The sequence below is a fragment of the Gnatocerus cornutus genome, chromosome 3, assembly GCF_029298725.1.
Source record: "Gnatocerus cornutus isolate USDA-ARS CGAHR chromosome 3, icGnaCorn1.1, whole genome shotgun sequence".
Taxonomy (NCBI): Eukaryota; Metazoa; Arthropoda; class Insecta; order Coleoptera; family Tenebrionidae; genus Gnatocerus; species Gnatocerus cornutus.
Genome location: NC_142235.1, coordinates 21214636 through 21230757, shown reverse-complemented (window position 1 = coordinate 21230757; position 16122 = coordinate 21214636). Strand labels below are relative to the sequence as shown.

The 16122-nt window shown below is 34.9% G+C and overlaps 3 protein-coding genes and 1 long non-coding RNA gene across 5 annotated transcripts; all 4 read right to left on the bottom strand.

The window, feature by feature from the left end:
* Positions 1-960: 960 nt before the first annotated feature.
* On the bottom strand, positions 961-8289 carry LOC148178115 (uncharacterized). The gene is made up of 3 exons (XR_015769738.1): positions 7486-8289; positions 1113-1304; positions 961-1051 (listed from the first exon to the last, which is right to left on the bottom strand). It is a non-coding gene; the product is annotated as an uncharacterized LOC148178115 (long non-coding RNA).
* On the bottom strand, positions 4808-16063 carry LOC148178112 (uncharacterized). Of its 2 annotated transcripts, none has more exons than XM_088031705.1 (2): positions 15550-15731; positions 4808-5025 (listed from the first exon to the last, which is right to left on the bottom strand). In XM_088031705.1, exons 1-2 carry the CDS (start codon positions 15628-15630, stop codon positions 4810-4812), a joined length of 297 nt encoding a protein of 98 aa, XP_087887831.1. In that variant the 5' UTR covers positions 15631-15731; the 3' UTR covers positions 4808-4809. The 2 variants fall into 2 exon arrangements, with proteins under 2 accessions (XP_087887831.1, XP_087887830.1); XM_088031704.1 differs by lacking the exon at positions 4808-5025 and adding an exon at positions 12362-12501 and having other exon boundaries at positions 15550-16063.
* Positions 8659-9803, bottom strand: LOC148178114 (uncharacterized). Its single transcript, XM_088031707.1, has 2 exons — positions 9691-9803; positions 8659-9642 (listed from the first exon to the last, which is right to left on the bottom strand). The coding sequence occupies exons 1-2, from the start codon at positions 9703-9705 to the stop codon at positions 9337-9339; spliced, it is 321 nt and encodes a 106-aa protein (XP_087887833.1). The 5' UTR covers positions 9706-9803; the 3' UTR covers positions 8659-9336.
* Positions 10021-12144, bottom strand: LOC148178113 (uncharacterized). The gene is made up of 3 exons (XM_088031706.1): positions 12032-12144; positions 11635-11983; positions 10021-10161 (listed from the first exon to the last, which is right to left on the bottom strand). Exons 1-2 carry the CDS (start codon positions 12044-12046, stop codon positions 11678-11680), a joined length of 321 nt encoding a protein of 106 aa, XP_087887832.1. The 5' UTR covers positions 12047-12144; the 3' UTR covers positions 10021-10161; positions 11635-11677.
* Positions 16064-16122: the final 59 nt, after the last annotated feature.

Genomic DNA, 16122 nt, shown 5'->3' with positions numbered 1-16122 from the left:
TTTGCAACTTTCGACTATTGGAAAATCTAAAGACTATTTCTTATGTGAAAAATCGCGAGAAAAACGATGCCGCAAACCGCATTCGAATATCTCAAATAGTTTTCGAGATATCGAGCATGAATTGTTTGGAACCTTCAAAAATTTGGCCATCTGGCGACCACCCAAAAATTCAAACGGCCATAACTCAGTTATTTGTTATCCGATCTGAATTTAAATTCCAGATTTGGATTCAGCGTGAGATTCTGCGTAAAATGAGTCAAAATTTATTGAGTTTACCTACGAAATAAAGAAAGCATTGACCAAAAACTGTTTGGAAGTGGTCATTTTGGGGTGATTTTCAATCACTATTTTTAATGTAAAAACAACGTTTAATACCTTTGTTTTATATATCATTCGAAAGAGGAGCTCGAAATCTATCTACTGGCCCAATTTGAGATCGATCAAGCAAACGGCTTACGAGTTATGGTCAAAAATAAAAAAATTGAAAAATTTTTATCGTTTGAGTCGCAATTTTTTTTCGCGAAAAATCGACTCGAATTTTCGACTTTTAAGCACTTTTTCTAACGTAAAATGAGCCGAGAAAAACGATGGCGCAAACCGCATCTCAATATCTCTAATAGATTCCGAGATATTTAACTTTGAAAATTGGGAAAAATGAGAAAAAATGAAAATCAACTATCCGAAACTTTGATCGGCCATAACTCGGTTATTTGTTGTCGGATCTGAATTTAAATCCCGGATTTTAAGTTTACTCTAAAAAATAAGCGAGATATCGATATGAGAAGTTTGACTATAGTTTTGGTCATGAATTTTTGTGAAAATTTGCAACTTTCGACTATTGGAAAATCTAAAAACTATTTCTTACGTAAAAAATCGCGTGAAAAACAATGGCGCAAACCGCATTCCAATATCTGAAATAGTTTCCGAGATATCGAGCACGAATTGTTTTGAACCGTCAAAAATTTGGCCCTCTAGCGACAACCCAAAAAAGAAAGAAAAAAATCCTACCTTGTTGGATCCAACGTCGCCATCGTCTTCGCACACGGACTTACTGCAATAGAAATTTTTTTTTAGAAATTTGGCCAACGATTTCAAGCCAGCAGTTAACTTACCCTTTAATCCTGATCCCTAAGTGGTATCGTCGCGCTCCTACCACTGCATCCCCCTCCAGGAAGCAGGAACCAGGAACCACTCACTCACTTTGTTTTAAAAACGATGTTAGTTTTATTATTATGACACTACTGAAACTGAACTGATCTATCTCGCGCACTAAAAATTTCGGCACTCGAAATCAATGGTGGAAACTGAAAAAAAAAGAGAAAGTTTGAATAGATAAAAAGATTAACATCGAAGAGATAAAATGTCAGAAATTCTAGTCGACAAATATGCAGAATAGGAAAAATAAATTAAATCTGAGTGACTCCCCCCCATTTTGAGTCCCACAATACACCCCTTTCGCGAACACAGACACCGTAATATTCATTTAAAAACACTAGTTTTTAGAATTACTAAATTTTCCCAAATTTTATAGCTGTAGCACTAATAGTACAAGTCCTACCTTTAAACCCTGGCAATCACTAAACTACAATAAAATAAATTTCGAGCCACCGTAGCACGACGTCTTTCTTACACAAAACTCGGAGTACAACTAAATAAACGATGACTTTACGGGGGTTATTAAATAATGATTATTTAACTCTTTTTTTTGGAAAAAAATTTCTAGCATTTTATTTGTAATTGATTTGTCCTTTCACTAATTAGGAACAATGCAGCTCAGTTAGTTACGTATTCTGCATTAAAAAAACAGGACTAAAACGTACGGAAAAATATCACACAGCCATTCAAAATTATTTCTCCTTATTGAAAATCTATCAATTTCGTTATTAATTCGCCTCGCGTTTTCAAAAGACATTTCATCCCAAGACTGGCGGAAAATCCCGTTTCGGCAATATTAAAACTATCAAATAGAAATTTACTAAAGAATGCGACGCAATTTTTGTTAAAACACCCAAGACTGGCGGAAAATCCCGTTTCGGCAATATTAAAACTATCAAATAGAAATTTACTAAAGAATGCGACGCAATTTTTGTTAAAACACTTCCCTTACATTAAAAACATGTACCGGGTGTCCCAGCGATTGCTGAACATAGGGAAATAACATGGGAAAATGAATTTTATTTTTTTCCTGCTCTCTCGACCCTCCAAATTGAATTTGGTCAGTGGTGGATTATTCTTTGAATGATTCTTAATCAGACTGTAATTTTTTTAATTCGATGCTTTTACGGCATTATTCAAAAAAAATCAAATTAAAAACGGTTAATTTTGAATTTCCCGCCGGAATGTTGGCACATTTGAAATTGAAAATTTGTCATTATGACAGCAGAGTTAATCACCGTGAGTCCAAACTAACCTCACTTTTTAAAGATTTGGAGGATTAACAACGATGTCTAACGTTTCAAAACTCTTGTTCTAAGCTTAAATTGTTAATTTCTGACGTAGATAACTTCAATCTGTGCAAAAATATGGTTAAAATTTGACAAAATGTTGCGAGAACTTTGAACTCTTATTAAAAACAAAACATGTTTGGCTGTGTTCTTCTGTTTGACAGTCTCAGCCATATATTTTTTGTCGTTTCAAAAATGCATTTGGACTCTTGGTGAAGCAAATAATCCGTTAACAGAGCGTCTGACAAATGAGTGCATTTCAGTTGTAGCATAAATGCTGCTCATTCTATTTAGTTACAAACTTTGAAGATTGTTTTTAAAGCAACTTTACTATCTATTACTTTACTTTACTTACTTTACTATTATTTTGAAACGTTAGACATCGTTGTTAGTCCTCCAAAACGAGTCTCCAAATCTTTAAAAAGTGAGGTTAGGTTGGACTCACGGTGATTAACTCGGCTGTCACAATGACAAATATTCAATTTCAAATGTACCGACATTCCGGCGGGAACTTTAAAATTCACCGTTTTTAATTTGTTTTTTTTTAATAATGCCGTAAAAGCATGAAATTTAAAAAAATACGGTCTGATTGAGAATCATTCAAAGAATGATCCACCCCTGACCAAATTCAATTTGGAAGTTCGAGAGAGCAGGAAAAAAATAAAATTCGTTTTCCCATGTTATTTCCCTATGTTCAGCAGTCTCTGGAACACCCGGTATTTAAAGTGCTTTGCAATAATCAGATTTTATAATAACACATTGACCCAAATTTCGAATTTTTCAAACACGTCTTTTTTAAACGAAACTACAAACACGCCTGTAATGATCTGTAACCCAATTCCGCCAAAATTCAAATGAACCGCCAAACTCGAGAACCGCGAACTTTAAAATAAATAAAACGGCCGAAAACCGTGATCGTCTGAAACGGCTAGGACCTACGTTGTGTTGTGAAGGCGGATGTTCATTAGATACAAAGCAGTGCATCGTCTTTTAGGAAGAGCGTACCAACACAAAGAAATAAAAATACACCAGACCAAATGTGGTTTAACTTGTTTTATTCAAACTTTAGAAGTTTGAATGGTTTTGATTTAAATTTTACAGCTACGTGTCCATTCTTAACATTTCAAGAAATACAAGCATTTGAACAGACGATTTGATCATGTTACAAAATTCTTAATAATCTTTAATGTCAAAAGAAGTCACTTTACAAAGAAACGTTTCGGTACAAAAATGCAATAAACAAATTAACGGAAAGTGAATTACATCAAAAAAACTACAAAAATCTCCCATTCTCTCTGTTGTGAGTGTGATCAAACTACAAAAATGATTGAAAACAAAATAACAATGAAAAACAACACACAATTTACCAAGTAGACATGTACAAACAATTTATCAATAAACATTAATAAAAGATAATTATTTTCAAAGGCGACAGACAGAAACAGGACGAGATTATGTTTTCGGAAGACCCGAAGACAATTTTTCCTATTCCGCAACATACAGGCGGTGTCTTATCGAGAGTACTAACAAATTATGGCCAGATTAAGAGTAACCAACATCACCCGCGGAAGACCCGCTAGTTAGGTGAACCCTGACTACCCCGAGAGTCCCACGTAACAAGCTTCCAGCACTGGAGGGTTTTCGAAAGTCAAAAATCAAAGTTTAATTTTGAATTGATCACACTCTAAAAGAATGTACTAACATTAACGCGAGAGGCTGTTTGTTATGTTGTGTCTTTTGTGACGAAAAAAGTCTAAGCATCTAAGAAATCAAGGGACATATATAAATTTTCAGTTTCGATAAAATACAATGGAAGAGAAAGTCGTGGACTTTAGGAAAAATGTACTCGTTTTTGTTCACAAATGACACAGAGTGATCCAAAAAGACATTCCCAGTTAATTTCATGTATTTCACAATTTCTTTAAAATCCTATTCTATTTTTAATCCTTCGAACTCAACAGTATAAATTCCTTGAACTGAATCGAATAAAAATTTCAGTTCCCAAAACTATCAGGTTTCCACGAATCTAAATTGCTTCTGCACGTGGCTTATCGGACGGTGGGCGAACACTGGTTGAATCCAGACGCTTACGTCAGCGGAAAAAAAACGCGTTACTTTAGAATTGTAGGGAAAATAACTACTTTACATGAATCCGGGGTGACTTCCTTCTTCAGACAACAAATGACAAAAATTATTACATACCAAAAGGTGACAACGCACAAGCGCTTCTACAAGGGGCTCTAAAATAACACCACACTCCCGTTAAAATTAATGGGTAAAAAAAAATTGTTTAAAAGATTTTAACAAACAAAAAATTAAAAAAAAAACACAAAAATGAAAAATTAGAACAAAATAGCGATTAAAATTAACACTGTGAAAAATATGGCGAAACGCACTCGATAGCACAACACCTTAGTACTCCCGAACTCGTAACAAGAATGAATCGCCTCCGGCGTCGCCCGCCTCCTCCGCTGCGGCGGTGGTGAACTCCCAAGTCCACCAACTTCTTAACGCAAAAATTCCTGCGGTCGTTGTGGCGCGAAAAGTTTGAAATTTGAATTTGAAGTGGGACACTACACGCCTAAAGAATAAATAATGAGCACTAATTTCACTATGCAACAAAATTTAAACATTTGGTTTTCGCTGGGGCGTTATTTTTAAGTCCTTCTTTAGTATGCAATAAGACGTCAGGGTCACATTAGGATTTTTAGCGAATTTGTCATACATATTTCCTCCAGAAAGAAAATCAATCGAGGCATATTTCAACAAAGGTCTATTAGTGTGAACCTTTTTTCATATAATTGAACTTGAAATTGGCCAAAATATTCGCGAAGTTTTCAATATTGTTATCCAACTAATTTTTTGCCAAAAAAAACAATTGTTTGTCAGTGGTGCGGTACTGCTCAACTTGTCTGCCCTTCAACTAATTAAGTAATTGAAGGATAAAATGAATACATAAGACCTAAGTGAATTCCAGCACTATGGCGTGAGACGACTATGGAAATTTATACGACGATTATGAAGTTGAGTTTCATATGTGCTTTCAAATAAAATTTAAATCTCAAAATTAATATTGAGCGGTTAATTTTGAGAAGAATGTTTCCGTTTCAATAAAAAAATTTCAAAATTCTGAAAGCAATCTTCAAATTTTGTTTGCCATATCCAACAGTCAAACACAAATCCTAGATAAACATTTGTAAGAACCAAAAAAGTCTAAATGTACCTAACTTCCTTTAAAGTCCGATTATTACTAAACATAAACACTCTGTATATTAAACAACTTTTGTTAACGCTAACAAACTGAAAAAATGAACAACGTTTCACCTAACGTTTCTATGAATTGAAAACTCTCCAAAATGTCTATAAATGAATATGATGGGCTAGTACTTTACCTTACAAGATATTTTATCAGAGTAGCAAATTTCCGAAACGACCGTCTTTATCAAAAGTCGAAACACAACTGATTCCAATAAAGAGATTAATACCTACGTAATTTCCTAATTGCTTATCTTATAACTTTTTTCTTGAGCGAACAAAAAATAATCAGGTAGTGCTATTGCCATAACCGAGGGAAATGAATGGACAAGGTCGAGTTCCAATATAAATCCAAATATACAGTGTCCGAACGATTTGTAGACGAAACTGATTTTGCAACTTTCTGTGTCTTTCGTTCTACAATTTTGCAATTTGACAGAGTTACACGACTTAAAAATAGTAAGTTCCCCAAATTTCAGAACTGTAGCATTAAAATTACCAAAATTATGAAATTTAGTCAAGGATGTGGAAACTTTTGCTTGTCTCAAAAATTAAAATTTCTAAAATATGTGTCATTGCGGCGCAAAAATAGTCACTTCCCCAAATTTCATAGCTGTAGCAATAAAACTACCAAAATTACGGATTTTGCTATACTAGAGCACGTGACCATCAATGCTCTCGTCTAAAGTTGGCAGCAAATCTGTGTTTTTGGCTGAACAATTTTGAAATTTAATAGTCAATATACAAATAAAAAAAAATAACTTTCCCAAATTTCATACACTAAAATTACCAAAATTACGAATTAAATCAAAATCAACTCAAAAACCTTCGGTTAACCAATCCTTCTTTTGAAAAAAAATGTTCTATAGTTTCTTCATCAGATTAAGACGTTAGTACAACCAACGACTTAACCTCAAACATCGCAACATTCAATTTTCTATTAATCTTCTCCCCTAATAAAGAATTGATTTACCCTCAATAGTTTTTGTATATTTCCACAAGAATCTAGAGAAGCTACAAGAAAACTCTTCTTCTTTCTTGGTAAAAATGGACCAACCCGCTTTTGTTGGAAAAATCGTGAAATTTACCTTAATTTACACGGTTTTGGCTGGTGACCACGACTAAAACACTTGAAACACTTCCATGAATGTTTCAGAACACAAAATTTCACGTGGGAACACTAAAAACTTGTGTTTTTACGCGAAATTGGAGAGCCGGCCATTTACAACAAATGACATCTACCGAACTGACGACAGCTGCCGTCTGTCAAACTCTAGCGCGGGACTTTTGAAATTTGAAATTGGTAGAGTTGGAGTTGGAAATGAAAAAGTCTACGTTTAGTTTAGGTTGCAGATAAGCACAAAGGTCACAAATTTTTATTTAAATTTTTCATTATTCTCCTGATGTTGATATGTACACAACGAGTTAACCTCAAAACTTGCTAAATTCAGTTTTTCTTCAATTTTCTATCTAAAGAATTTAAAGTCAGATTTACAAGAAAGAAATTTGGAAAATTTACACACGAGGGGTTGACTGATGGCAATGAGCGCCTACTTTTTATAAGGTGTCTGCAATTTTTGATTGGTCTCAAAAATAAGCATTTCTAAAACCTCAAAAATTGCAACATTCAATTTTCTCTTAACCTTCTCCCTAATAAATAATTGATTTACCCCCAATAATCGAATATTTCCAAAAGAAACTCGAAAAGCCAAAAGCTAAAACAGAACTCCCCTTTCTTGGTTAAAATGGACCAACCCGATTCTGTTGGAAAAATAGTGAAATTTACCTTAATTTACACTGTTTTGGCTGGTGACCACGACGAAAACACTTGAAACACTTCCATGAATGATTCAGAAGACAAAATTTCACGTGGGAACACTAAAAACTTGTGTTTTTACGCGAAATTGGAGAGCCGGCCACTTACAACAAATGACATCTACCGAACTGACGACAGCTGCCGTCTGTCAAACTCTAGCGCGGGACTTTTGAAATTTGAAATTGGTAGAGTTTGAGTTGGAAATGAAAAAGTCTACGTTTAGTTTAGGTTGCAGATAAGCACAAAGGTCACAAATTTTGATTTAAATCTTTCGTTATTCTCCTGATGTTGATATGTACACAACCAGTTAACCTCAAAACTTGCTAAATTCAGTTTTTCATCAATTTTCTCTCTAAAGAATTTAAAGTCTGATTTACACGAAAGAAATTTCGAATATTTACACAGGAAGGTAGACTGATAGCAATGAACGCTTACTTTTTTATAATGTGTCTGCAATTTTTGATTGGTCTCTAAAATAAGCATTTTTAAAATCTGTGTTTTTGGCTCTACAATTTTGAAATTTAATAGAGTCAATATACGAATCAAAAAAAGTAACTTTCCCAAATTTCATAACTGTTGCACTAAAATTACCAAAATTACGAATTAAATCAAAATCAACTCAAAATGCTTCTTTTGGAAAAAAATGTTCTATAGTTTCTTCATCATATTGAGCCGCTGATACAACCAACATCACCAACGACTTAACCTCAAAAATCGCAACATTTAATTTTCTCTTAACCTTCTCCCTAATAAAGAATTGATTTACCCCCAATAATCTTTGAATATTTCCGCAAAAAACTGAAAAAAACCATCTGGCTCTACAACAGAACTCTCCGTTCTTGGCTTTGTTGGAAAAATCGTAAAATTTACCTTAATTTACACGGTTTTGGCTGGTGACCACGACTAAAACACCTGAAACACTTCCATGAATGTTTCAGAACACAAAATTTCACGTGGGAACACTAAAAACTTGTGTTTTTACGCGAAATTGGAGAGCCGGCCACTTACAACAAATGACATCTACCGAACTTTCGACAGCTGCCGTCTGTCAAACTCTAGGGCGGGACTTTTGAAATTTGAAATTGGTAGAGTTGGAGTTGGAAATGAAAAGTCTACGTTTAGTTTAGGTTGCAGATAAGCACAAAGGTCACAAATTTTTATTTAAATTTTTCATTATTCTCCTGATGTTGATATGTACACAACGAGTTAACCTCAAAACTTGCTAAATTCAGTTTTTCTTCAATTTTCTATCTAAAGAATTTAAAGTCAGATTTACACGAAAGAAATTTGGAAAATTTACACACGAGGGGTTGACTGATGGCAATGAGCGCCTACTTTTTATAAGGTGTCTGCAATTTTTGATTGGTCTCAAAAATAAGCATTTCTAAATCTGTGTTTTTGGCTCTACAATTTTGAAATTTAATAGAGTCAATATACGAATCAAAAAAAGTAACTTTCCCAAATTTCATAACTGTTGCACTAAAATTATCCAAATTACGAATTTCAGTCAAGGACGTGGAAACTTTCACTTGTCTCAAAAATTAAAATTTCTAAAATCTGTGTCATTGCGACGCAAAAATAGTAACTCCCCCAAATTTCATAGCTGTAGCACTAAAACTACCAAAATTACGAATTTTACTGTACTAGAGGACGTGACCATCAATGCGCTCGTCTAAACTTCGTAACAGCCCCTAGGGATGTTTATTGGAAACAGTTAACGTCTTGGGCAAGTTTGCCAAAGACCATGAATGGAGAGAAAAGAAAACAAACAAACCTACCATCCGTCCTCAACAAGCAGCGATGCATCCAGAACTCCAGATCTCACGATTTCAAAAAACCAATAAAAATTCTCCATAAACTTCCGTTCCCTGATGTTTCCTTGACTTCACAAAATATCTCACAAGACACCAGATGACCTTCAGAGCCTTTGTAGTATTTTCTTTCTTGACAACTGCATCTCGATGATGCTGTTTCCGTTGGTTGAGTTCCTTTGGGCCTTCTCTGGAGAAACACTCGTTTTCTGCTCGTAGACTCGTCAGGTTTGGAAACGTTGCAAACTTCGTGCTCCCGCAATGAAATCAGCAACACTCTGAATATTTCCCAGTCACTGAACGACATCTTCGACCACTGGAAAAAGAACATTTGACTTTGACTTAAAACATGTTTAAATTTAACCTTTTTCATCCACATTGCAGTAAAGCAACACCTTTTTCGTGATGTTATGCTCCTGGATCACTTCACTGTACTCTGGGAGCTGAATGAGTGGTTTCTTCAATTCTGTGCAATAAGTTGCAGAGTCCTTCAACGTTGAGCGACGACAACCGCCTTTTCGACATCTTAGGCTATGGGTGGTACCATCAAGATGCTGCAAGATGTGTGTAGTCATGAGAAGACCATCATCTATATACTCAGTCTCTTAATAATAAACTCTGGTAATGAAGTTGGAACCTGAAATACCACAAAACATTATAAAGCTGGGATTCAAACAATTTTCAGCTTACCTGCCTTTAAAAATTTCTATAAAGACCCGGAAATTTGTTGCAAATCAAATCCAAGACTAAATACCTTCAAATGAACTTCTTAACTTGTGTGTGATTTCTTTGGACCATTCCCAGAAGAACGAGAAAGTAAAGAATTTGTTGTGCTCTGAAAATAAGTCTTAATTAGTAAGAATTATTTCGCTTCAACATGCAGCATATAGGCAACCAATTATACACCTTAGTAATTTTGTGGTAAGTTAGTAACTTTTCTTTCTTAGGTTGATGCCAGTTTGCACCAACCGTTCAACCAATCAAAATTAAGCAAGCATTTCTAAGATCTGTGTTTTTGGCTCTACAATTTTGAAATTTAATAGTCAATATACGAATCAAAAAAAGTAACTTTCCCAAATTTCATAACTGTTGCACTAAAATTACCAAAATTACGAATTAAATCACAATCAACTCAAAATCCTTCTTTTGGAAAAAAATGTTCTATAGTTTCTTCATCATATTGATACAACCAACATCACCAACGACTTAACCTCCAAAATCGCAACATTTAATTTTCTCTTAACCTTCTCCCTAATAAAGAATTGATTTACCCCCAATAATCTTTGAATATTTCCGCAAAAAACTGAAAAAAACCATCTGGCTCTACAACAGAACTCTCCGTTCTTGGCTTTGTTGGAAAAATCGTAAAATTTACCTTAATTTACACGGTTTTGGCTGGTGACCACGACTAAAACACCTGAAACACTTCCATGAATGTTTCAGAACACAAAATTTCACGTGGGAACACTAAAAACTTTTAGTTTTTACTTTTACTAACTTTTACGTTTTTACGCGAAATTGGAGAGCCGGCCACTTACAACAAATGACATCTACCGAACTGACGACAGCTGCCGTCTGTCAAACTCTAGCGCGGGACTTTTGAAATTTGAAATTGGTAGAGTTAGAGTTGGAAATGAAAAGTCTACGTTTAGTTTAGGTTGCAGATAAGCACAAAGGTCACAAATTTTTATATAAATTTTTCATTATTCTCCTGATGTTGATATGTACACAACGAGTTAACCTCAAAACTTGCTAAATTCAGTTTTTCTTCAATTTTCTATCTAAAGAATTTAAAGTCAGATTTACAAGAAAGAAATTTGGAAAATTTACACACGAGGGGTTGACTGATGGCAATGAGCGCCTACTTTTTATAAGGTGTCTGCAATTTTTGATTGGTCTCAAAAATAAGCATTTCTAAATCTGTGTTTTTGGCTCTACAATTTTGAAATTTAATAGAGTCAATATACGAATCAAAAAAAGTAACTTTCCCAAATTTCATAACTGTTGCACTAAAATTATCCAAATTACGAATTTCAGTCAAGGACGTGGAAACTTTCACTTGTCTCAAAAATTAAAATTTCTAAAATCTGTGTCATTGCGACGCAAAAATAGTAACTCCCCCAAATTTCATAGCTGTAGCACTAAAACTACCAAAATTACGAATTTTACTGTACTAGAGGACGTGACCATCAATGCGCTCGTCTAAACTTCGTAACAGCCCCTAGGGATGTTTATTGGAAACAGTTAACGTCTTGGGCAAGTTTGCCAAAGACCATGAATGGAGAGAAAAGAAAACAAACAAACCTACCATCCGTCCTCAACAAGCAGCGATGCATCCAGAACTCCAGATCTCACGATTTCAAAAAACCAATAAAAATTCTCCATAAACTTCCGTTCCCTGATGTTTCCTTGACTTCACAAAATATCTCACAAGACACCAGATGACCTTCAGAGCCTTTGTAGTATTTTCTTTCTTGACAACTGCATCTCGATGATGCTGTTTCCGTTGGTTGAGTTCCTTTGGGCCTTCTCTGGAGAAACACTCGTTTTCTGCTCGTAGACTCGTCAGGTTTGGAAACGTTGCAAACTTCGTGCTCCCGCAATGAAATCAGCAACACTCTGAATATTTCCCAGTCACTGAACGACATCTTCGACCACTGGAAAAAGAACATTTGACTTTGACTTAAAACATGTTTAAATTTAACCTTTTTCATCCACATTGCAGTAAAGCAACACCTTTTTCGTGATGTTATGCTCCTGGATCACTTCACTGTACTCTGGGAGCTGAATGAGTGGTTTCTTCAATTCTGTGCAATAAGTTGCAGAGTCCTTCAACGTTGAGCGACGACAACCGCCTTTTCGACATCTTAGGCTATGGGTGGTACCATCAAGATGCTGCAAGATGTGTGTAGTCATGAGAAGACCATCATCTATATACTCAGTCTCTTAATAATAAACTCTGGTAATGAAGTTGGAACCTGAAATACCACAAAACATTATAAAGCTGGGATTCAAACAATTTTCAGCTTACCGCCTTTAAAAATTTCTATAAAGACCCGGAAATTTGTTGCAAATCAAATCCAAGACTAAATACCTTCAAATGAACTTCTTAACTTGTGTGTGATTTCTTTGGACCATTCCCAGAAGAACGAGAAAGTAAAGAATTTGTTGTGCTCTGAAAATAAGTCTTAATTAGTAAGAATTATTTCGCTTCAACATGCAGCATATAGGCAACCAATTATACACCTTAGTAATTTTTGGTAAGTTAGTAACTTTTCTTTCTTAGGTTGATGCAAGTTTGCACCAACCGTTCAACCAATCAAAATTAAGCAAGCATTTCTAAAATCTGTGTTTTTGGCTCTACAATTTTGAAATTTAATAGAGTCAATATACGAATCAAAAAAAGTAACTTTCCCAAATTTCATAACTGTTGCACTAAAATTACCAAAATTACGAATTAAATCAAAATCAACTCAAAATGCTTCTTTTGGAAAAAAATGTTCTATAGTTTCTTCATCATATAGAGCCGCTGATACAACCAACATCACCAACGACTTAACCTCAAAAATCGCAACATTTAATTTTCTCTTAACCTTCTCCCTAATAAAGAATTGATTTACCCCCAATAATCTTTGAATGTTTCCACAAGAAACTGGATGAACCATCTGGCTCTACAACAGAAGTCCCCGTTCTTGGCTTTGTTGGAAAAATCGTAAAATTTACCTTAATTTACACGGTTTTGGCTGGTGACCACGACTAAAACACTTGAAACACTTCCATGAATGTTTCAGAACACAAAATTTCACGTGGGAACACTAAAAACTTGTGTTTTTACGCGAAATTGGAGAGCCGGCCACTTACAACAAATGACATCTACCGAACTTTCGACAGCTGCCGTCTGTCAAACTCTAGCGCGGGACTTTTGAAATTTGAAATTGGTAGAGTTAGAGTTGGAAATGAAAAGTCTACGTTTAGTTTAGGTTGCAGATAAGCACAAAGGTCACAAATTTTTATTTAAATTTTTCATTATTCTCCTGATGTTGATATGTACACAACGAGTTAACCTCAAAACTTGCTAAATTCAGTTTTTCTTCAATTTTCTATCTAAAGAATTTAAAGTCAGATTTACAAGAAAGAAATTTGGAAAATTTACACACGAGGGGTTGACTGATGGCAATGAGCGCCTACTTTTTATAAGGTGTCTGCAATTTTTGATTGGTCTCAAAAATAAGCATTTCTAAAACCTCAAAAATTGCAACATTCAATTTTCTCTTAACCTTCTCCCTAATAAATAATTGATTTACCCCCAATAATCGAATATTTCCAAAAGAAACTCGAAAAGCCAAAAGCTAAAACAGAACTCCCCTTTCTTGGTTAAAATGGACCAACCCGATTCTGTTGGAAAAATAGTGAAATTTACCTTAATTTACACTGTTTTGGATGGTGACCACGACGAAAACACTTGAAACACTTCCATGAATGATTCAGAACACAAAATTTCACGTGGGAACACTAAAAACTTGTGTTTTTACGCGAAATTGGAGAGCCGGCCACTTACAACAAATGACATCTACCGAACTGACGACAGCTGCCGTCTGTCAAACTCTAGCGCGGGACTTTTGAAATTTGAAATTTGTAGAGTTTGAGTTGGAAATGAAAAAGTCTACGTTTAGTTTAGGTTGCAGATAAGCACAAAGGTCACAAATTTTTATTTAAATCTTTCGTTATTCTCCTGATGTTGATATGTACACAACCAGTTAACCTCAAAACTTGCTAAATTCAGTTTTTCATCAATTTTCTCTCTAAAGAATTTAAAGTCTGATTTACACGAAAGAAATTTCGAATATTTACACAGGAAGGTAGACTGATAGCAATGAACGCTTACTTTTTTATAATGTGTCTGCAATTTTTGATTGGTCTCTAAAATAAGCATTTTTAAAATCTGTGTTTTTGGCTCCACAATTTTGAAATTTAATAGAGTCAATATACGAATCAAAAAAAGTAACTTTCCCAAATTTCATAACTGTTGCACTAAAATTACCAAAATTACGAATTAAATCAAAATCAACTCAAAATGCTTCTTTTGGAAAAAAATGTTCTATAGTTTCTTCATCATATAGAGCCGCTGATACAACCAACATCACCAACGACTTAACCTCAAAAATCGCAACATTTAATTTTCTCTTAACCTTCTCCCTAATAAAGAATTGATTTACCCCCAATAATCTTTGAATGTTTCCACAAGAAACTGGATGAACCATCTGGCTCTACAACAGAAGTCCCCGTTCTTGGCTTTGTTGGAAAAATCGTAAAATTTACCTTAATTTACACGGTTTTGGCTGGTGACCACGACTAAAACACTTGAAACACTTCCATGAATGTTTCAGAACACAAAATTTCACGTGGGAACACTAAAGACTTGTGTTTTTACGCGAAATTGGAGAGCCGGCCACTTACAACAAATGACATCTACCGAACTTTCGACAGCTGCCGTCTGTCAAACTCTAGCGCGGGACTTTTGAAATTTGAAATTGGTAGAGTTGGAGTTGGAAATGAAAAGTCTACGTTTAGTTTAGGTTGCAGATAAGCACAAAGGTCACAAATTTTTATTTAAATCTTTCATTATTCTCCTGATGTTGATATGTACACAACGAGTCAACCTCAAAACTTGCTAAATTCAGTTTTTCTTCAATTTTCTCTCAAAGAATTTAAAGTCAGATTTACACGAAAGAAATTTGAAAAATTTACACACGAGGGTAGACTGACAGCAATGAGCGCTTACTTTTTTATAAGATGTCTGCAATTTTTAATTGGTCTCAAAAATAAGCATTTCTAAAATCTGTGTTTTTGGCTCTACAATTTTGAAATTTAATAGAGTCAATATACGAATCAAAAAAAGTAACTTTCCCAAATTTCATAACTGTTGCACTAAAATTATCCAAATTACTAATTTCAGTCAAGGACGTGGAAACTTTCACTTGTCTCAAAAATTAAAATTTCTAAAATCTGTGTCATTGCGACGCAAAAATAGTAACTCCCCTAAATTTCATAGCTGTAGCACTAAAACTACCAAAATTACGAATTTTACTGTACTAGAGGACGTGACCATCAATGCGCTCGTCTAAACTTCGTAACAGCCCCTAGGGATGTTTATTGGAAACAGTTAACGTCTTGGGCAAGTTTGCCAAAGACCATGAATGGAGAGAAAAGAAAACAAACAAACCTTCCATCCTTCCTCAACAAGCAGCGATGCATCCAGAACTCCAGATCTCACGATTTCAAAAAACCAATAAAAATTCTCCATAAACTTCCGTTCCCTGATGTTTCCTTGACTTCACAAAATATCTCACAAGACACCAGATGACCTTCAGAGCCTTTGTAGTATTTTCTTTCTTGACAACTGCATCTCGATGATGCTGTTTCCGTTGGTTGAGTTCCTTTGGGCCTTCTCTGGAGAAACACTCGTTTTCTGCTCGTAGACTCGTCAGGTTTGGAAACGTTGCAAACTTCGTGCTCCCGCAATGAAATCAGCAACACTCTGAATATTTCCCAGTCACTGAACGACATCTTCGACCACTGGAAAAAGAACATTTGACTTTGACTTAAAACATGTTTAAATTTAACCTTTTTCATCCACATTGCAGTAAAGCAACACCCTTTTCGTGATGTTATGCTCCTGGATCACTTCACTGTACTCTGGGAGCTGAATGAGTGGTTTCTTCAATTCTGTGCAATAAGTTGCAGAGTCCTTCAACGTTGAGCGACGACAACCGCCTTTCCGACATCTTAGGCTATG

What these genes read in the sequence shown, in the direction of transcription:
- LOC148178112 (XM_088031704.1), bottom strand. Translation starts at nt 15,965, where the DNA reads ATGTGGATGAAAAAGGTTAAATTTAAACATGTTTTAAGTCAAAGTCAA.